A 23,516-nucleotide genomic window follows, 5' to 3' on the forward strand; every position below is an offset into this window, starting at 1 on the left:
TGGCCCTACCAGACTGAGTTTTTACACCTGATCTAGTCAGTTTGTCAACACTGAGAATATCATTTGCATACTATCATAACATACTATCAGTTTACATGGGGTTAGGCCCTTATTTAGTTTTTTCATTTATTTATTTATTTTTACCTTTTCTAACAACTCTTGGTTTGCCCTCATAAGCTGCTGTTTCTCTTCTATCCATTTTGAATCCTGTGGGAAACATAGAAAAGAAAAAGAAAAAAACAACCCCCCAATAAAAAAGTTAATTCAGTAGATACAAGAAAGGTATAAATAATTATGATAAAAATGGTAGATACAAGAAAGGTATAAATAATTATGATTTATTTAACAATTTATATACCGCATAAAACTATGCTGTTAACATATTGGTAAGTAAATGTGTCAGTCGTTCATATGGCATTGACCGATCATTCATAGGAACATCCCCAAGATCAATGCCCTACACATTCTTGGATATTTTTTAAATAATCTATCAGGGCTTCAGACATGCCATTCGGTCACCTCATGTTTTTCTGGTAACCCAATATTTCTTAATGGCTATGGCTTCTTCATTTGCCCTCTCAATATGTTAATTTTCATGTTTTTTGTTTTTTTATTTTTTATAATAATTTTTCTTATACTTTAAAGTGCTTAGTAGTAGTATAAATATCAATAACTTAATCTTTGTGACTAAAAACTTATCTTAAGTATTTGCATTGCTCGTTTCTCTCTCTCTTATCACATCGGGAAAGGGACCTGTCACATCGACATGTTTCGCCGTTAGGCTGCTTCAAGAAAAAGTCCCCCTTTACAAACTTATCTACACCATCCCGATCTGCACGTCTGCTTAGCACATCCCTTTCCCGACGTGATAAGAGAGAGAGAAACGAGCAATGCAAATACTTAAGATAAGATTTTAGTCACAAAGATTAAGTTATTGATATTTATACTACTACTAAGCACTTTAAAGTATAAGAAAAATTATTATAAAAAATAAAAAACAAAAAACATGAGAACTGAAACATTTCAGTGAAGATACAAATTCAGCAAAATACAATAAAAGAAACTATCATACAAATTTATCAAACAGGTAAGTTTTCATCGACTTTCTAAATACATAATAAGATGTGAGTAAGCAATCAAGGAGCACATCCCAGAGTTCATTTTTCCAGCTTGACAAGCCAGTGTCTTATCCAAGAAACTTTTAAAAATGGCAGGCTTTTGGGGTAGGGTACATAAACATACCAGAATTTCTTGTATTCTTACTTGACATGAATAATTTCAATTGAGAAGATAAATATGATGGTAATAAACCAAAGAGTGCTTTAAAACAAATACAACCAAATTTAAAAATGACTCTGGCTTCAAAAGGGAGCCAGTGAAGCTGCAAATAGAATGGACTTACACTGTCAAACTTTCTCAAGCCGAAGATCAAACGTACTGCTGCATTTTGTACCAAACGCAGTCTGGATTAATGCTGCCCGATTCAGGAAAAAAAAATTTTGATTCGATTCAGCCTATTGAACCGATTTTTCGATTTGGTTTGATTTTCCTGCCCAACTGGGTGTTTTTTGTTTTTTTTTTAAAACATCCTGGTGAGTTTATTTTATAACTTCTTCACCCTTTTATAGTCTCTTCACCCCCTTTGCCTTTTCCTAACTACACTGGCGCTGTGGTGTAAACAAACAAAAAAGACTTTCCCTCTCTCTGTTAAATCCTAGCTCACGTTTGCGGTCTAACATCAGCTCTGGCAGGATACATGTTTCAAATCTGACATAAAATAAAATGATTTTTTCTACCTTTTGTTGTCTGGTCATTATTCAAATCTTGTTGGTCCCAGGCTCTGGTTGTCTTCTGATAACTTGCTTGCCAGGGTCTCCTTCTTTCTTCTTTCTCCGTGCTAATCATCCATCTGCCATCTCTGTCCTCCCCTTCCGTTTCCCTTCCCTAGAGGTCTGGCATCTTTCCTTTTTTTCGTCTCCATCCACAGATCCACCTTTTCTCAACTACGCTTTCATCCAGCATCTCTCCCTCCTTCCCAACTACCCTCCTATCCAGTATCCCTATCCCCCCCTCCACACCATCTCTCCCTTTCTGCTCCTTCCCTCCCTAAATCCCATTGCTCATCATCTCTCTCCCTCTCCTCTATTTTTAGACCCATTATTTCTTCCCCCCAAAGTCCGGCATATGCACATCTCTTTGAACTCCCCTTCCCTCCCTCCCTCCCTCTGTGTACTTTTACAACAGGGCCCATTCCCCTGAAGGTTTGTCCTCCCCTGAAAGCTTACATCCCACCCCTGAAGGCCTGCACCCAAGGTCTGCCTGTCCCCCCCTGAAGGCCTGCCTGTCCCCCCTAAAGGCCTGCACCTAAGGCCTGCCTGTACCCCCCTGAAGGCCTGCCTGTTCCCCCTAAAGGCCTGCACTCAAGGCCTGCCTGTCCCCCCTGAAGGCCTGCACCCAAGGCCTGCCTGTCCCCCCCTGAATGCCTGCTTGTCCCCCCCCTTAAGGCCTGCACCCAAGGCCTGCCTGTCCCCCCCTGAAGGCCTGCCTGTCCCCCTAAAGGCCTGCACCCAAGGCCTGCCTGTACCCCCCTGAAGGCCTGCCTGTTCCCCCTAAAGGCCTGCACTCAAGGCCTGCCTGTCCCCCCTGAAGGCCTGCACCCAAGGCCTGCCTGTCCCCCCCTGAATGCCTGCCTGTCCCCCCTAAAGGCCTGCACCCAAGACCTGCCTGTTCCCCCCCAGAAGGCCTGCCTGTACCCCCCTGAAGGCCTGTACAACCCCCCTCCCACAAAGGACTGCACCCCCCCCAGAAGGCCTGCGTGTTCCCTCTGGCCTCAATTTACCTAACTCCATCAGCCTGCATAAGATCGCTAGTGCTAGCGATCTTTGCAAGCTACCGTCGGGTCTTCCGAGCTGTCTTCTCTCTGCCACGGTCCCACCCCTCCTCTGATGTCAGAGAAGGAGGCGGGACTGCGGCAGAGAGAAGACAGCTCAGAAGATCCGACGGTAGCTTGCAAAGATCGCTAGCACTAGCGATCTTATGCAGGCTGATGGATTTAGGTAAATTTGATGCTAGGAGGCCAGGGGGATAGCCGGACACTGCTTCCAGTGTCCCAGCCGGACACTTCCCGACTGACCCTCCCCCTCACCCTATAAAGCAGGAGCAGCAGCGGCCGGCCAGCAAGAGCAGCGCTGCCGCTCCTGCTTTAGTGAGCGAAGGGGGAGGGTCTGAATCGGGAAGCCGATTTTTTATTGTTTTAAATCGATTTGAATCGGTTCACCCAAAGTGAATTGGTGAACAGATTCGAATCATGAATCAGGCAGCACTAGTCTAGATAGTGTTTTCTTGGTGACCCCAGATAGATAATATTACAATAATCTAAGGTAGATAAAATAGTGGATTGTACTAATATCCTAAAACAGGGGTGTCAAAGTCCCTCCTCGAGGGCCGCAATCCAGTCAGGTTTTCAGGATTTCCCCAATGAATATGCATGAGATCTATTAGCATACAATGAAAGCAGTGCATGTAAATAGATCTCATGCATATTCATTGGGGAAATCCTGAAAACCCGACTGGATTACGGCCCTCGAGGAGGGACTTTGACATCCCTGTCCTAAAAGAAGCCAAATCAAAGTACATTTTTAGAGTTCTTAATTTCCATAAGATCGCAAAACATTTTTTAATTACTTGGTCAGTATAATTCTCAAAAGTTAAGTTACGGTCTAAAGTTACTCCCAAGATTTTAATATTGGCTGCTATTTCAAAGTTTTGGCCATTAAACTGAATAGTAGTCTCCCTGAGTTTGTCATTGGGACTGGCTAGAAAAATCCTAGCCTTCTCAGTTTTAGCTTTGACTTAATCGTCAGCTGGTGCCGGTGCCTCTCCTGCTATCCGCACCTCTCCGTCTCTAGAATCCCACCACCGGGTGGCAATAGGAGTCTGAGGGCCACGGTTGAAGCACATCAGCGCATGCGCAGATGTGCCTGTGACATCATCACGTCAACGCCCACGCACTTCCACATGCCCTCCAGCCGCAGTCCCGCATTTAGTGTGCCGCAGCTTCAAAACGTTTGCGGCACACTGGGTTAAGTGATGCTGAATATTTACAGTAAGCCACAGGCAAGCCATTTAAATGGCCAGGAGCAGTTTTTACATGCTGTTTGTTTATGAGGTTCGCACAATTTTATAAAAACCAATTACTGCAAATAAAACAGGCTGTACACGTGGGGAAAAAAAGTGATTAAAAAAATCCTTAAAAAGTTATTTCATAACGGGGCTCTTAAGACTATAGAGTCACACAAACGTATTAAGCCTATTTTATTTTTTAATTTGTATTGTTAGTTGAAATTTCATTTACAAATACAACTAACAATATCCTTGTAAATATCTGAAATAACTGTTTAAACCACGGCTGCCCAATCCTCGAGATCTACTGGCAGGCCAGGTTTTCAAGATATCCACAATGAATCTGCATGAGAGAGATTTGTCTGCACTGCCTTTTTGGTATGCAAATCTCTCTCATGCATGTTCATTGTAGATGTCCTGAAAACCTGGCCTGCCAGTAGATCTCGAGGACTGGACTTGGGCAGCCCTGGTTTAAACCATTCTGAAGTCCCTCCATAACCCCTGCTTCCTGTCCTTTCACCCCTCCCCCTCTTTACCAATATTGATTTAAGCATGATGCTAATTTACATGGATGTGCATTGGCTAGTGCCCATTGGATCATTAATGAGCGTTTCTCACACTCATTAAAAATGTTTTCCTTTTAAAAAAAAATGGAATAAAAAAAAATAATAATAAAAAGGTCTGAAAATTGAGGAAATTCTGAAAAAGATCTAAAAGACCTAAATTTTTTTCTGAGCGATCCCTACCTTTTTAAAAAAGCAAAACATACACCTATGTGACTTTTCAAAACTGCCCCACTGGGAAGTAGGCAGCACAGAGATTTACACCTGCTCTGAGGCAGGCACAAACCTACAGATCCTATATATGGCACCCAAATCTGGGCAAACGGCTGAGATGTGCACACAAATTGATTGGTTAATGGGCTCTTAACCATCAATAATTGGAGGCCAACAACCAAATATCGATGTTAATTGGCCCTCATTAAAATTGGTGCACACATCTGTCTGGTCACTATTCTATAAGACAGGACACCTAACTCGCATATCCCAAAAAGGGTCCTGGCAATGGGAGGGCCTTGGGTGTGTCGGGGCATTCCAAGAAGTTATGCGGATAGTTATAGAATATCGGATAAGCACACCTCCAGCATTTCTACCAGGTTTAAGCAGGCTTAAGTCTGGCGCCCAAAGTCAGGCTGAGGAATCAGCGCTATACCCTATTCTATAAAGGTGCCCAATTTTGAGGATCATTGAAAGAATTCCCCCCTACTTAAGCTTGTGAAGAAATGTACATATTCTATAACATATGTATGAATCTTACATATGAATGTCCAACTTAAGTACAACCCTTACTTATGAACCAAACAATTAATGCGTTAATGATGCGTGCTTCATCTGATTGATATCACTTCTGGTACATCAAAGACATTGCTGCCAATGCCCAACCCCCCAAGTGCTACCGTTGCCATTGCCACCCAACCCCCTCTCCCAACCCCCTCTCTTCTGGAGAGCTGCAGAAGGAAGAAGCTCTGGCACAGATGAAGATTGATGGTTGCGGGGGGAGGAGGGTATGTTGTGTTCTGTCGGTTTGAATTGAATCACATATTTTTCTCTCATATTATACTACTATTAAATATTTCTATAGTGCTACCAGACGCATGCAGCATTATGGGAATGTTCTGACTTACATACAAATTTGCCTTAACAATAGCTTTAAAAATGTAACTCATTCGTAGCCCGGGGACTCCTTGTATGCTGCTTCAATCTACATGCTACAAACGGTAATGCCTCCTTTTGGTACACCCCAGGACACTTTTATGCACTTTTATGCCTATTTATGCACGTGAAATCCTGTTTAATGCACAACACTGCCTTTTTAATGGATTAGAATACAAAACCAATTATATACCTAAAGAATAATAGAATATGCATTCTTTGGAACAAATTCTTAATATTACTATCTTAATTCTTAATATTACAATCCAGTGTATATGTAACTAAACACCACACCTTGATTCAGCGATACCAACATGCTAAGAACACAACAAAAAGACACTGCACTGGAGCAACAGGGTGGATTCATCAAGTACACTAATGAAGCCGTTTACCTGTCCTTTTTCAGCTAGAGATCTTTCCAGGTCTTCAGTTTTTGCCTGGTACCTGATAAGATCAGCCTGAAGTTGCTCACGAGTCTAAAAGATGGAATGAAAGGAAAGATTAGGTTCTTACTAATCTAATATTCATTTTATATACCGAATCTACTCCCTAAGGAGCTCGACTCGGTTTACAGTTCTTTAAAAAATGAAAGGTAACAAGTAAAAACTGTGGGATAAAAACAGAAATTGGTTAGATTAGATGGATGGAAAAAGTTAGAAAAAAGTATACTGAATTGCTTAAAATTACTATACGACAGCTAAAATCAGATTAACTATTGTGAAAACAACCAGGTTTTTAAACTTTTTTGAAATTGAAATAATTGATCTACCAGTCTTAGAGAATCTGGAAGTCCATTCCAAATTCTCACCAATTTAAAAGTAAAAGATTTACCAAGCTTCCCAGTGCTTTTAATACCTTTCAGAGAAGGAAATGCTAATTTGTGAATTGTAATTCTTGAATAGCAGGATCTAAAGGAATTCCCACTAAGGGGAATCAAAGAGTCAAATATTCCATAAAGGAGTTTGAAAACCACACATGCACACTTGAACTGTATCCTATGATAGACCGACCGTAAGCCAATCTTCTTTTTTATAACTAGGGCTGATAATCTTGACCTTTGGGTTTTAACCCCCACTAATTTGAGGGTTGTAGAAAGCCCACTGATTGTTTTCATGCTCCACCTCCTATCACTCTGGGATGAGCTCCTCTTCCTCAGTCAGTACTAAAGCTTCTAGCGAGTCCTAGGAGTGCAAACCTAAGAGAGAGGTGTCGGGGAAACTACCCCAAACTAAATGTAAACATTAAACAACAATGCTTTTAAAACCAGTACGAACCCTGAATGAGAAATGTAAAGGCATGGACTCTAAACCTACATCCCCTGCCCTGAGTCCACCAGAGCTTGGGTCCCTGAGAGATCAGTATGGCTCCTTGGGGTGGACCCTGTGCCTTTAGCTAAAAATTCTGGCGCTATCTCCTCTGAGGTCCCCATTGGGTTAGGTCGGCTTTTAAAACCTAAAAAGGCTTCATACATCATGTGTATGAATTTGGGAGCAAACCACTGCCCAGGTTGCTCAGAGGATCCTGACCTCCCATGGTGGTTTTTGGTGTATGTCTACCGGCAGTGGAGCAAGTTTGTGATTATTATTGTTGTACAGTGTATGTCACTAACAGACAACAGCTGTTTTGCTGTATTTTGCAACTCATGTGTTACCTGCCTTTTAAAAATCTTTTTAGGAAGGGGGGGGTGTCACGGGCAGACAGTAGGCATTCCCTAGTCATCCAGGTGGCACAAGATCAACATGAGCTAACTGAATAACACAGGATTAAGCAGGAATACATGCAACCCCCCTATATAGGAGGTAGAAAGTCTTCCTACATTAATTTTTGCTGCTTGTTAATAGGAACATGAATGCATAACCCGCAAAACACAAAACAAAAAGAAAAAGACCTACACAACTGCCATGTTAAATCTGGTCTTAGTGCATAGGAAAGTCCAGCGATATATCGTGCTAAATCCAGATATCACTGCACGTTAGTAAAACGGCTCCCCAGTTACTAAATCTTAAGAAGACTGAGGATAATCCAAAATACAGTTGTCCGATTGATCTTTGGTTTAAAAACGATCATGTCAGCCCATACTATCAACTATTGAATTGACTACCTGTAGAAGCAAGAGTATTATTCAAATTCGCCTACACTTATTTTAAATTGGTATCGGGATTGTCTCCAATTTATCTTTCCCCCCACTTTGAATTATACAGACCTTTGAGGGAAACCAGAAGATTTCATTTGTTTACCTATCCCAAGGTAAAAGCTTGCCGATATAAGACTTTTCTAGACAGGACATTGGCGTTTCAAGCAGGCAAATTGCAATCTTGGTTAGGGGAAATGTATCCATCAAGCTTCATCTTATTGCTCTTTTCGAAAATTAGTTAAGACCACTTGGTTTGACAAATTCATTACCCAACCTAGGAGATTTTAAGATTGTAACTAGTGTATTTATTGTGTGATTTGTACTCTCACTAATTGTCTTCCGTGTAAACCGCCTAAAACTGTTGTTGATGGCAGTATAGAAGAATAAAGTTATTATTATTATTATTATTATTATTAATAATAATATCTGGGATTGATATAAAACAATGGTAATGGTAACAGTAGCCTATCTGATAATGCCTCTCTTCAGGGGTGTTAGTTAAACAGATAGTACTCCTGAATATGTACGTATGCAGATGATGATTTTATAGCAGGGTGCCTGGTTTAAGATGGTAAGTAAACACCTACACAGGTGCCCACATATCTTTATAAAGCACTAGTGTTAAGTAGCATCAATCATGCCTATATTGCAGGCATGTACACTTATACCTCCTCTCTAGAGCAGATGTAAATGTCTGTGTCCAGATTATTCAAGTATGCATAAATGTCAGCACCCACAATTTAATAATAATAATAACAGTTTATATACCGCAGGACCGTGAAGTTCTATGCGGTTTACAATGGTTAGAAAGATGCTACAAATTTAGCTGCTATTTCTACAGGATTTGTGCTAGCATTTTATGAAGGCACAAAGACACTTAGGCGTCTTTAAATGTACTGCTGTTTACTTCACAAATCCCTAGTGTAAAGAAAAGTTTCTTTGTCTTATGGCAATTGCACTCTCTCCGTAGCTACTTTGATAACTCATTTTGCACCCTCTACTTTCACAAATATTGTGTTCTGGATTTGTTTACTGTAATGTACCTAATGCAACTTGAAGAAGCTTCCGTCTCTTCAGAAATACAGTTGTTCAACTCTTTTATCAAGCTTGTAAGTTTAATCACATTGCCCATCTTCTATTGCATCAGCATTGAACAGAAGAATGACTAGGTCAGACCAACAGTCCATCAAGCCTAGTAGCCTGTTCTCACGGCGGCCAATCAAGGTCACTAGTACCTGGCCAAAACCCAAAGAGTAGCAACATTCCATGCTATCGATCCAGGGCTTTTGTTCAATTCAGAACTGAATGTAAGATTTGGTCCTTACACATGGTAATCTGCTCTGTTTTACGTCCTTGACTATTCCTTATCTGACCCATACCCGCTTAGTTCTTCAACTGGTTCTTCCTGTTCCATCTCAGGCTCTTCTGGAATGTTCTTGCTCTTCCTTTGTATGCTACACTGTTTTAAAAACAAATAAGAGCAGCTTTGAAGACTCAGTTTTCCAGTTACCTTTCAGGGAACTCAGACAGAGTACATGGAGCCAATGGCGATTTCACCTGGGTTTTGTTGTTTTTCTTACTCTGACAAGGCTATGTAATGATCTCTTCATTACTGAATGCATAGCTATTCTGTACTCTATATTTTATCATGTAAATTGCCTTAACACCTGTGCCAGAAAACACAGTACAGCAAATACCAAATAAATCATAAACAATTTCCCGCCCTACTATCCTAAGTGCCCTAAAATTATCCTTTAACTACCCTATGGTTCAGAGGATATCTTCACAAAAAAGGATCTTTCAAGCCACAGCGCAAATATCTTGCTTAGGGCCTATTCACTACATCCAACTACTGAGTGTAAAAGACAAACATATCTGTGGAAACAACTTATGCGCTCAGGAGATATTTCATATAGTGGCTAAACAATGAAACAATAGCAGGAAAGACTAAAACATCCTATTTTCATGAAATACTTCTGGTAATTATGCTTCACATGCTTACTTTCATAAATTATCTCTGTTATTTTACAGTGTTCCTATATTTATAATTTTGTTTAATTTTTTTCACTCTCTCTCTTTGGCTTCATCATTTCATAGCTGTATGACCTAATTTAATTTAATCTAATCTTCCATTTGTGAGTCGCACATACCTATACAGGCTTAAGGTGACAGATCAAAGAGGAAGGGGAAAGTAGTAGGGAAAGGGGACATGGAGAAGCAAAAGGAGGGACCTAGAAGTAGGGGGTGCTATACAGAAATTAAGACAGTCAATTGTCAAAGAGGTGAGTCTTTAGAATGTGGTGTAGTTTGTCTCTTTCCTGATGGCTTCTGGTAGGTCATTCCAGGTTTTTACACCCAGATAAGTTAGCATAGAGTGGTATGATGATATGCAAATTTAAAAACCAAAACATAACCCGAAGCTAAATTTTATATTAATTCTTTACTGAAAGCTGAGCTGTTTCAGATGATTTTCAATTCCCCAGCTCTTTGCATTTATATGAGCCCTGAGTTCAAGCACTGTGTGCAGAGGATATTCAGAAATCAGCCATAATAAGGTGAGACAATGAAGATCAAGTTACAGATACATTTAAATACAAAACAAATACATTTAAATAAGGAAAGGAGGAGGTGTTTTAAGAATAAAAAAACTCTACTTCATATCCCTCTATGTAACTACCAGATGTCCGGGAAAACCAGGACATGTCCTCTTTTTAGAGAACTGTCTGGGTGCCCGGATGGACTTTCCAAAACCCAGTAGTTTGTCCGGGTTTTGGAAAGCCCCGACCTCTGGTTTCATCTGGAGGGCCTCTGAGCATGAACGGATGATGTCACACACATCCGCACATCCTCGAGGGCCCTCCAGACGTGAAACGGAGGTCGGAGAAGAAAGATGAGGCTTTGTGGGGGCAGGGCCAGTGGCATAACAGGGCGTGGATGGAGGTGGATCAAGGCAGGGCTGGGGGTGGAACATGGCAGGATCATGTGTCTGGGTTTCTATAACAGAAAATCTGGTAACCCTAGGAATAAGCAGAATATAATTTTTTTAAATAAATAATTTCCATCTGCCATTTGGATGTCCAATCTCCCAAAGTTCTCTTGACATTTCTTTGAATCTGCATTCGATTTAACAACTTTGAATAATACTGACATCTGTAACTTTGATCACCTCACTTATTATTCTAGATCAGTGTTCTCCCTAGGGCCTTTCAGCTGGGCGGTCCGCCCGGGTAATTTAGATGACCGCCCAGCTAAATTCTGCTGCTTCCGCTGCAGCTCAACATTAAAAAAAAGCAGGCTTCAAGATTTCACCTTAGCCCGTAGCGAACTTATGCTCCGGGGCTTTAACGTGTGTGTGCCGGCTTCCCTTCTCTTCCCTCCGAAACCGGAAGTTATGTCCGAGGGGGGGGGGAGGGAAGAGAAGGGAAGCCGGCACGTACATGTTAGATCCCCGAAGCATAAATTCGCTATGGGCTAAGGCGGGAGACAGGTCAGTTAAGTTTTCCATTTGATCTTCTTGCTGCCGGGTCCTGCCTACTTTCAGTTTCCGCGAAGGCAGGACCCGGCAGCATTTCCCCCAATCAATTGTGATCTTGGGCCAATCAGCCTTCTTCTCCGACGGCAGAATTGACATCGGAGAGAGGAATGCTGGTCGGCCCAAAGTAGGGAGAGGTTGGTGGGGGCAGCGGCCAGCGGCTTTGGGGCCTGTTCCCCGATGGCAGTGACATTGGCAGTGGCTTGGGGGAGGGCAAGGAGAAAGAAAGTAAGATGGCAGGAAGAGAAACAGAAAAAAAGAAAGGGGGCATGAAGAGAGAAAAAAAGAAAGGGCAGGAAGAGAGGAAGAAAAAGGGGGAGGGGAATGAGGTCAGGAGGAGAGGAAGCATACTGGCTGAAAGAAGGGAAGAAAGATTGGATGCAGTCAGAAGAAAAAAGTGCAACCAGAGACTCATGAAATCACCAGACAATAAGGTAGGAAAAATGAGTTTATTTTAAATTTACTGATCAAAATGTGTCTGAATTTATATCTGCTGTCTATATTTTACACTATAGTCCCCTTTTACTAAATCGCAATAGCGTTTTTTAGCGCAGGGAGCCTATGAGCGTCAAGAGCAGCGCTGGGCATTCAGCGCAGCAAACTGCTATCGTGGTTTAGTAAAAAGGGAGGGGGTATATTTGTCTATTTTTGTATGGTTGTTAGTGAGGTGACAGTGCATAGAGTCATCTGCTTTGACCTCTTAGAGAAAACCCCGGAATAGGAATGATTATTAACATTTTTCTGCGTACAGTGTGCTTTGTGGTTTTTAAAAAAAATTTTTTATTGTTAGTAGATCATTTTGACTTGGTCATTTTAAAAGTAGCTCGCAAGCCCAAAAAATAGCCAATGGTAGAATTCAGAGGGTGGTGGTTAACGGTACCCTCTCTAAAACGTCAGAAGTGATAAGTGGAGTACCGCTCCTTTTCAACTTATTCATAGGGGACCTGACTCAGGGGCTTCAAGGTAAAATAACACTATTCGCCGACGACGCCAAACTATTTAACATAGTGAGCGGCTCCAATTTACACGATAGTATGACGCAGGACCTGTTTTTGTTGGAACATTGGTCATCTACCTGACAGCTGGGCTTCAACGCCAAAAAATGCAAGGTATTCATATTCAAGTTTCATCACAGTGCTCTGGTTTTGGTTCAGGTATTTGTCACTTCCGTTCACCAGGTCTGGCCTATCCGTTACCATCTCATATTTTAAAGACTCACTCGTTATAATTAACGGTGATTCACACGTCTCTTCGTAATGGACATGTCCGATTTTAGCATTTGGATCTTAGTACTATGGGTTTGGTCTTTTCTGGTTTCCTTTCTATAGTATGCTTTTCGTCTGGAGTCTTTTGAGTTTAGAATTACATTTTATGACGTATTTTTGTGGTTATAATTGTATGACATGTCTAAATTGGTCAAGTTATCCATTCTTTCTATTATTTTTTGTCCCCTCATACAGTGGCAGACCGCCCCGGGTGCCAGTCCTAGGGGGGGTACACAGCCGGCTGGATCCAGAACCTTCCAAGCTGCTCTAAATGGCACCTGCACCTCAGCACGGCTGCCATACTTATTCTGAAGCAGAGTCAGCAGCCGCACTGAAGTGCAGGAAGGTCCCACGATGACTGCATTTGCCGCCTCTGCCTCCGGAATTGCGGAACCTTGCTGCAATTCCCTATGTCTGCCGGCCCACCCCCTCCAACGTCACTTACATCTTCCAGAGGCAGAGGCAACAGAAGCAGTCATCATGGGACCTTGCTGGTTTGGAGGGAGAGAGGAGTATAGAAGGGTGTTGGAGGGAGAAAAAGGAGGTCAGGGTGGTAAGGAAGGGTGGTGGAGGGAGAGAAAGGGGGCAGATGCTGATGGAATTGGTATGCAGGGAAAGGAGAGAGAGACATAAGGGTGAAGGATACTGGATGGAATTGGGTTGGAGGGAAAGAAAGGGGGCAGATGCTGATGGAAGTGGGGGGAAGGGAGTGGAGAGAGTGAAATGCCAGACCATGGGGGTGTGGGAGAGGGAAGGGAAGAAGAGGAGAGAGATGCCAGACCATTGAAGGAGGGAAGGGAAGAAGATGGATGCCAGAATAATAGGGGTGTAGGGAGAGATGGAAGGGGAATACAAGGAGAGAAGATGCCATATAGAAGGGGCAGAGAGAGGGTAGACAGTGGATGAAAGGAAGAGAGTGTCAAGACTATGAGGAAAGCAGAAACCAGAGAAGACAATGTAGAAAAAAATTATATTTATTTATTTTTTTTTGCTTTAGGGGAGATGCATCGCTGTTTCTGTGGTGTTGCATTGTATGCAGAGTCCAGCTTCTTGGTAGTTCAATTTAACCTTTGTCTACGTTTTTCTATTTTATCCCCCCTTTTACAAAACTGTAGAGCGTTTTTTTAGCACTGGCCATGGTGGTAATTGCTCAGAATTCTATGAGAGTCTGAACTGTTACCACCATAGCTAAAAACCACATTACAGTTTTGTAAAAGGGAGAGGGGTTAGTTTGTGATTACATATTCCATACTAGGCGAAGGTGTGTTCGAAAGACATGGTTTTCAGTTAGGATTGACCTTGTAGGATTGATCTGTACTAGTCTGGCTTGTTTAGTTTTACAATGGGTGTATTGATGTACTGCTCACTGCAATATGTAAAATGCTGCCTTTTCCTAGGTACACTCTTGTGTGATGTGTGGATTGTTACTAAAAATCATGTTTTTCATACAGATGGGGGGGTGTCATAAAATGATGGGCCTCGGGTGTCACATATGCTAGTTATGCCACTGCCTTCATAGTTTATATCTAATCCACAAGCCTGCTTTTAGGACCTACAGGGTATGTATCCCTCTGATTCATGACAATTTCACTTCTCATGTTATCTTATCCATTCTTCTTATTATACAACTGCCCAGATAAGCATCATTCTTTGATGTGATTGGACCTTGAAAATTAGGGCATCAGTGTTCTCCCCAGAAATTTTTTCCAGCCATGAAAAAACATTTGCTGCATTTAGTGTGCCACAAAAAACATTTGCTCCGTTTAGTGTGTCGGAGTTAAAAAAAGTTTGAGAGACGCTGCTCTATACCATTTGAAAGAGGGCAAATATCTAATTATTCTAGAATTGGACACTTCTTAAATTTAATATATATATTATGGAACAAGTGTCAAACCTTAAGAAAGGCAGTCATATTGAGCATTGGAAAATAACTAATAATAATTAACTAATACAAATAGTACACATTTAGGGCTCCTTTTACTAAGCTGCGATAGCGGTTTTACCGCGCGCTTAGCCGCACATGCTAGACGGTTAGTTCTAGCCGTGTAGCGTGGCAATTCTGCACGCGCTAAAAACGCTATTGCAGCTTAGTAAAAGGAGCCCTTAATTTCCCCCACCACCAAATTTCCCTGTCCCGCCCCACCCGGCTACTTTTTCATGCCACCCGGCTGGAAAAAATTTCTGGGGAGAACACTGTAGATCATTTATAAATATGTTTAAAAATCCCCCACAAATCACCAGTCTCAGTACAGTCCCCTGGGGAATTCACTATTCTGTTTTACCATTGAGAAAACTGACCATTTGGCCCTAGTCTATGTTTAATATCTTTTAACCTGTTCCCAGTCCACAAGAGGACGTTGTTTACTATCCCATGACTTAATTTGCTCAAAATGTCTCTTATCCAGATCAACTATATCACTCCAGTAACTGAAAATTAAGCCAGTGCCAGGCAGATTTCTACAACCTGTATCCTAAAAATGGTATGGACAGCTCAAGATGAACTATGCATAGGCTATCATATCATATACTGTGAGTTTATTTTGTTGCAGTGTCGAGTCTACAATGTGCTTCTACCGATAAAGTATATCCTGAATGGTGCACAGATGAGTGATTGACATCTTTTCTTCACAACTCTCTTATCTGGATTGTTGTTCTCGTTGTAGAGGCCTTTCGGGCTTTTTCCTCAGTTTATTTTGTTGGGCAGGCAGGATGGACCATGAAGGTCTTTATCGGCTGTCCTCTACTATGCTACTGTCATCTTCACCCATGTGTTTATGCACACCTTTAAAAAAAATGTAGCAGACTGCTGAGACAAAGAATTCCCTTGGCAAAATCCATGCCATGTCCCATTAAACCATGGCTGTGTTTTTTTATAATAATTTTCTACACTGTGTCCGGCACCTACATCAGACTCACCAGTCTAAATGTTGCCAGTGTTCAGACAGAGGCCACCCCTGCCCAGAGACTCTACCCCTGCCCAGACCTCCACCCACTCCAGCATCATTTAAAATAATTCAGGGGCAGTCAATGCTGATATGAAGTGGCACTTCTAGGTGGTACTGAATATAAACAGATATCCAGGCACAAGCAACCAGTTGCTTGGAAACTTGTGATATTTTTTCTGCATTTTGTTTTTCCTAATTTACATAGGTATTAGCTACGGCCCTGATTGTAGGGATGCCAAAAGTTAGGCAGCAGTGGGCATCCTACTTGGCAATAAATGATGTGGCAAATTGATCACATCCTTTATTTCAAAATCAGTTCAAAGACATACATAGCAAATGTATGATAACAAATTACAACCGATACCAACAACAGAGTAACATAGCATGTACACCCTGTCTACCATTTACAAAACTGCCATCCCAGACTCTCCACCTCCCCCCAAACATCCTTCACCCCCAAATTCCAATTAAATCAAGCCCTCAATTCAGTCAAAACAGCTTCATAGAATTAAGCAAGATACAGGAAACAGTGACAATATCTGGGTATTAGAGAGCTAAGTCTAACAGCAGAAACCCCTGAGAAACACTGGTAGCCTGTCTCTTAAGGCCAACCCAGCTAGTGTGACACAGCTCTTGAGTCCCTTCCCGCCCCAAACTACCCGCCTGACCACATCATTTAAAATCAATTAAAAACTAATTTTTTAAAAAAATGTATGCACCTATAGGCACCTACAGAACAGGCCGCCAATTTCCCTTCCACAGCACCTAAGGCCAAAGTCCACCAGAAGTGATCATAGGCACTGGTAGTAGCCCTTGTGGACACAATTCTCATGTAAAGCAGGCACCAGAAACCCTGGCCTACACTTCAGGCATCTACTTTATACATGGCCGCGATTCTGCAGCTGGCACCGGTACATAATTGACATGTGACTGGCGCTGGTTTTGGAGGCACCAGCTGATACTGGAACCTGTTGCAGAATTTGGCCCTATGGAACTATAGGCTCCTTTTTAGTGCACGCACGAAATTACCGCTAGAATAACGCCAGCTCAATGCTGGCGTTAAGGTCTAGTGAGCACGGCAATTTAGCATGCGCTATTCCGCGCATTAAGGCCCTAACGCATCTTAGTAAAAGCAGCCCCATGTCTGGAATATGAGGCTTTCCCAACTCTAAGAGAAAAGTTCTGCCAATCTCCGGAAACGATAAAATAATGAAAATTACCCTCGCTTCTCTCTCTGCATCCAGTGTTCCTCCCACTTGTTCCTGAAGCAGGGCATAGGCTCTCTGTAATGCCTGATATTCCCGAGTTAGTTGACGGAATCGTAGATCAGATTCTTCCTTGGGGGTACACTTGTAATAACAGAACAGCAAAAAAACTAGGTTAGCATTTTCTTCATCTGTCATTCAGTGAGATTCACTTATATTAATAATAATAATAAACAACTTTATTTTTATATACCGCCCAACCATAAGTTCTGGGCGGTTTACAAAAAGAGAAAACTGAACAAATTCAGTGATACATACAGTAATAAAAACCATCGCAGTACAATAAAAATTTAAAACAGTAAAAATTTAATAGAATTTACAAAAATTCAGATTACATTTTTTTAAATAATTTAGTTTTTAATAACTTCCTAAAAGAGTAATAAAAATCAGCTAAAGGAATAAGGGAGCTCAACCAGGCATTCATTTTTCCTGCTTGAAAAGCAAATGTCAAATTTGTTTTAATAGACCAGTTTGTCGCAAACTTTCCGGCCAGCGGCACACTAAATCCAGTGCCCAGGCCAGAAGGCACCCAGATGTCAACATGATGACATCACACGCATGCGTCACGTCAACGTCCGCGAATGCAGAAAGGCCCGTCTGGCTGCGACCCCCACCGGTAGAGGGATCTGGAAGGTGCAGTGAGAGGAGGAGAGACGCCATCCAGGAGGAGAGTCATCTGTGCTGGTTGACTTCCTACAGGATGTGCCTCTCGCTGAGAGAGGCACATCCCGTAGGCAAGCAGCCGACATGGGTGACTCTCCTCCTTGCTAGTGAGTCACGGCACACCAGAAATTTTGTGCTGTGGCACACAGTTTGCGATACACTGTAGTAGACTATACTTATTTTAGGTTCTGTTTTCAAACATGAGCAAAACAAATGGCAAAATCTTTGCCTACTTACCAGGATTCTTTACATACTTATTTGGAGTAAGTATGTAATTTCTAAATAAAATAGCCACATGCACTCACAGAAATTTAGTTATTTACATTTATATATTACTTTTACATCTCAAAAACTGGGGAAGTTGGGGATGTCTAGATTAGGGTGGTTTAAAAAAAGAAAAGAAAAAAGAAAAGTCAAGTTCATGAGACATGATTTCCAAAAGTCTATTTTTGTTCTATGTCTGGCCACTGTTAATTGTGCCAAATTGGAGGTCGCTCAATGATTTGTAATTTTAAAACATAAATTGCAAGTACAGAATTTATATTAATTTTCCATCAAAATCTGAATTGTAAGCAAAATGCACATGGAAAGAAGTTAAAATTACATACTGTGTAACTTACAACTGAAAACAGGTTTGATGGTCTAATGATTTATTATGCATTGTTCAATGTTCCGTGATGACCGGTAATTAAAGGCATTACTCCACAGTAAATACAAAATGTTTATTATGTGAGAATGCTGATCATTAGCACTACATTCAATCAGTATTCATCAGTGTGGCTTTGGAGCAAGTTGGATAGGTCTTTCTTTACTGAGCAACAAGGCGAAGGAGGAGCTGCTTCTGCTCCTCATTCTTTGTGAGATGAATTATACTGCTGCATTAAGGCAATTGCCTTTTCAGCAGTATCGTTCACTACTGTCACTGATGATACCGACTGCTTCAAATACTGATAGTTTGGATCACCTCTCCAGTTTGGAGGATCAGAAATTGTTCAGCCTTTTCTTGTCCATTAGGACACCAAAGACGACATATTGTAAGTTCTCTTTGTTACACATGATGGCAGGCCGATGGGACCGAGTGACTTGGGAGTGTAGTCAAGACGTTGCACCAAACTTGTGCATTGTGGAAGCTGAAGGTTTGCCACTATCTTGGACTTTACGTCATTGTTTAGTCTGTTATCAAAGAAGGTCAGACCAGCCCAAATTTCTGACAAGTACCGCAAATGTCTGGTGAATGTTGTTGATGCAGACTTGACAACAACCTTGTTCAGATAATTCTGGAGTTCTGAAATCAGAAGCAAGTCATTGAGTGGTGCTTTTACAGGAAGAGGTGCTTCATGCCAGTGGCGGATGTAGATGAGGCTAGCAAAGAGAACCAGTTCTTTGATGCCCTGCCTTTCTTTGGCAGTAACAGAGAACTGCTGCTGGAATAGAAATATGATATGCTCTATTGCCACTCTTCTTGAACACCAGTCACTGAATATTCTAATCCATTCCTTAGTGGTCTCTGATCTAGATTATTGCAATGTCTTATATCAAGGGATTACTCAAAAGGAGATTAGAAGACTTCAAATTATCCAAAATACTGCTATTAAAATCATTCACAAGGAAAAAAAAAGTATGATCATGTCACACCGCTACTCCTAAATGCTCATTGGATCCCCGTCACTCATTGGATATCATACAAAATTCATCTGCTTACATTTAAAACAAGATCTGAACATACACCTGCATTCATCAACTATCTGTTAATACCATATTCCCCATCCAGATCACTTCGCTCACCCGAACAAAATCTTCTCTTGGTCCCTTCGATTTACCACATCTTCTACGATACTTCCCGGAAAACAATCTTTTCTGTTTCAGGCCCTAGCTTATGGAACGCCCTACTGCATTAACTAAGGAAAGAAAATAACCTGAGCAACTTTAAATCCAATCTTAAGGCTTTTCTATTCAAAGATGCTTTCACTATTTAATCCTCCTTTCACATTTTTTCTTCCCTCTTCTTCTACTTTTTCTGCATAGACACATTCTCCTATCATATCGTATCACTACCTCTTAATTTTTTCCTTTTTTCTTTGTTTTGTTTTATTAGGCAGCTACTGTAACTGGTATCTCCTCCTCACCTCTTGTACCAAGTCTCTGTCCAAAGTCTGTATTTACGCTGTCCCTCAATAACCATGTTTTGCTTTTAAATAATGTATGTACATCACCTAGACTGGTAGATAGGTGGTATATCAAAATAAAAATAAATTTGAAACGTCAATATTGTAAATGGCCTTCGCCATTCACAGTGCAAGGTGAAAGGCTCCGGGTACTCAAAATGATGGCTTTGCTTTATTTGTAGCCACCAAGAAAAATTAAACAGAGCTCAAGAAGCTCCTTGTAGAATTTCCTTGGATGTGATGCATTCAATGCTGCTCTGCAGAAAGTTGCCATTTATTTCCAAAGGACTGATGTGTCTGCATGAAATATATCATCCACAGCAACCTCGTACGAATCTTGGTATATGTATAGCCAATTTTGCTGAAGTCTTTTGAACTCCGCAACATCTTTTCCTCCACTAATTCCAAACAGTTAGGTGAAGACACTTCCAAGCACCATTTCCATCATATGATGTCAACAGGCAAGCCATGCTAACTCTTGTTCAATGATAATTCAATGAAGGTGCATGCACTGTTTCTCAGCCCTGTTTTACTCACAGTGGTATCAAACACCGGTCTCCGAACTCATCTGCAAAGAATCCACTCATGAGAGCGGAGAGTGAGACAGGCTTCAGCTTGCTGTTTGCCAGTTCCACAGCCAATTTTTGGAACTCTGAATAACCTCTCTTCTCAGTTACCAGTGACAAGTACTGCAATTCTGTCGACCATTTCTTTACTTCCGGTAATGTTCAGTTTTCCATCCCAATGCAGCAGTATGGAGTTTCTGTTGTTTTATCAAGGAATTCATCCTTCAGCATGGCTGCCTCCTCAAGGTTCTTGTACCGTGAATATCAGAGTGAGCTTCTTGACAATGTCATTTCATTTATATCATGGCCAAGTGCTTTGGCAACAGCACAAAGACAAATGTGGCACCCTATCTGGCAAATTAACACGATCTAATGCTCCAGCAACTTCAGGATAGAAACATAGAAACATAGAAAGATGACGGCAGAAAAGGGCTATAGCCCATCAAGTCTGCCCACTCTACTGACCCACCCCATTAAGTCTGAGTACTAATGACCTAGTTCCTTAACTCGACCCTCGTAAGGATCCTACTAGGGCATCCCATTTATTCTTAAAGTCAATAACGCTGGTGGCCTTGATCACCTGCTCTGGAAGCTTGTTCCAGTGATCTACAACCCTTTCTGTGAAGAAATACTTCCTTATGTCACTATCGAATTTCCCTCCTCTGAGTTTGAACGGATGCCCCCTTGTGACCGAGGGTCCCTTGAGAAAGAAGACGTCTTCTTCCACCTCGACACGTCCCGTGATGTATTTAAATGTCTCAATCATGTCCCCCCTCTCCCTGCGCTCCTCTAGAGTGTAGAGCTGCAATTTGTTTAGTCTTTCTTTGTACGAGAGACCCTTGAGCCCCGAGATCATCCTAGTGGCCATCCGCTGAACCGACTCAACTCTAAGCACGTCTTTACGGTAATGTGGCCTCCAGAATTGCACACAGTACTCCAGATGAGGTCTCACCATGGTTCTGTACAGTGGCATTATGACTTCAGATTTGCGGCTAACGAAGGTCCTATTGATACATCCCATAAGTTGCCTTGCTTTGGATGAGGCCTTCTCTACTTGTTTGGCGGCCTTCATGTCTGCACTGATGATTACTCCCAAGTCTCTTTCTTCTGAAGTCCTAGCTAGTGTTTCTCCATTTAAGGTGTAAGGTTTGCATGGATTTCTGCTACCTTACATTTCTTAGCGTTGAAGCCCAGCTGCCATGTCGAGGACCAGTTTTCCAATGTAAGCAGATCCTGCGTCATACTATCCTGCAGATTGCTTTCACTTACTATATTACATAGTTTGGCGTCATCAGCGAATAGAGTTACTTTACCCTGAAGCCCTTGGGTCAAGTCCCTTATGAATATGTTAAAAAGGAGTGGACCCAGGACCGAGCCCTGTGGCACTCCGCTGGTCACCTCCGATGTCTCAGAGAGGGTACCGTTGACCACCACCCTCTGACGTCTTCCACTCAGCCAATCATTGACCCATGCAATTAGTGTCTCACCTAACCCCATAGATTTCATCTTGTTTAATAGTCTACGGTGTGGGACGCTGTCGAAAGCCTTACTGAAATCCAAGTATACTATGTCCAGAGACTCTCCCGAGTCCAGCTTTCCTGTCACCCAATCAAAGAAGCTGATGAGATTGGACTGCCATGACCTGCCCCTAGTGAATCCATGTTGACAGGGATCCCTCAGATTCCCCTCATCCAAAATCGTGTCTAATTTACATTTAAGTAGTGTTTCCATGAGTTTACACATTATTGATGCGAGGCTCACTGGTCTGTAATTTGCAGCCTCCGCTCTGCAACCCTTTTTGTGCAGAGGAACGACATTAGCTGTTTTCCAGTCCAGGGGGACTCTCCCCGTACTTAGTGAGAGATTGAAGAGCATGGTTAACGGTTCCGCCAGGACATCGCACAGCTCCCTGAGCACTCGTGGGTGCAATTTGTCTGGTCCCATGGCTTTGCTCACCTTGAGTCTTGACAGTTCGCTGTAAACATCAGCTGGTGAGAACCCAAAATTCTGAAATGGGTCTTCCTTGCTTGGCTTTGCTTCCAGCTGTGGCCCGTGTCCAGGTGCCTCGCAGGTAAAGACTGAGCAGAAGTAATCGTTCAGTAGTTTGGCTTTTTCGGAATCTGTTTCCACATAAATCCCATCTGCTGTTCTAAGGCGTACTATCCCGTTTGTGTTCTTCTGCCTGTCACTAATATACCTGAAGAAGGATTTGTCCCCTTTTTTAATGTTCTTTGCTAGAGTTTCTTCCACTCGAAGTTTGGCCTCCCTGACTGCTGTTTTGACCGCTGCAGACCTTGTCTTGTATTCAATGTTCATCTTTGGCTGTTTTGACCGAGAACTGAAACAAGGGGTTCCTCAGACTTCAAAATCAGCATCTGAATTTGAACAACTGTCAGAGTCAACTTCAGCAATATTCTTGGAATCAAACAATTCACTAGGCAACAGGAGAGAAGTAGCAGTTGGCTATGTAGAACTACTGACAATGACATTTTCTGCCTCTACTTTGGCTGCAAACTTACTAAATCTTTCGTCTTGTGCCCTCATTCTATCCTCCTTCTTTGCAAATATAGTGTCAATGTTGGCCATGCTGCATGACAAAATATCTTGCCTTTCCATGAGAAATTATCTGTCTTTTTCATAGAAACATAGAAAGATGACGGCAGAAAAGGGCCACAGCCCATCAAGTCTGCCCACTCTATTGACCCACCCCATTAAGTCTGAGTGCTAGTGACCTGGTTCCTTAACTCAACCTTTGAAGGGATCCCACGTGGGTGTCCCATTTTTTCTTAAAGTCGAGCACGCTGGTGCTCTATCACCCTTTCTGTGAAGAAATATTTCCTGGTGTCACCACTAAATTTCCCTCCTCTGAGTTTGAGCAGGTGCCCCCTTGTGACCGAGGGTCCCTTGGGAAAGAATATATCGTTTTCCACCTCGACACGACCTGTGACGTACTTAAACGTCTCAATCATGTCACCCCTTTCCCTGCGCTCCTCTAGGGTATAGAGCTGCAGTTTGCCCAGTCTTTCTTCGTATGAGAGACCCTTGAGTCGACCATCCTAGTGGCCATCCGCTGGACCGACTCAGCTCGAAGCACATCTTTCCGGTAATGTGGTCTCCAGAATTGCACATAGTATTCCAGATGAGGTC

At 42.0% G+C, this 23,516-nt stretch overlaps 1 protein-coding gene across 12 annotated transcripts in view; it reads right to left on the reverse strand.

Annotated features, from left to right (window-relative positions):
• Nucleotides 1-23,516, reverse strand: part of JAKMIP1 (janus kinase and microtubule interacting protein 1) — a 341,711-nt gene that overhangs the window by 73,269 nt on the left and 244,926 nt on the right. For all 12 annotated transcript variants that reach the window (XM_033949625.1, XM_033949576.1, XM_033949596.1 and 9 more), the window contains 3 exons: nucleotides 16,931-17,059; nucleotides 6,227-6,310; nucleotides 145-207 (listed from right to left, as the gene is read on the reverse strand). In XM_033949625.1, the coding sequence (XP_033805516.1) occupies nucleotides 145-207; nucleotides 6,227-6,310; nucleotides 16,931-17,059 (276 nt within the window). The remainder of the gene's footprint in view (nucleotides 1-144; nucleotides 208-6,226; nucleotides 6,311-16,930; nucleotides 17,060-23,516) is intronic.

This window comes from Geotrypetes seraphini, chromosome 1 (assembly GCF_902459505.1).
Source record: "Geotrypetes seraphini chromosome 1, aGeoSer1.1, whole genome shotgun sequence".
Classification (NCBI taxonomy): domain Eukaryota; kingdom Metazoa; phylum Chordata; class Amphibia; order Gymnophiona; family Dermophiidae; genus Geotrypetes; species Geotrypetes seraphini.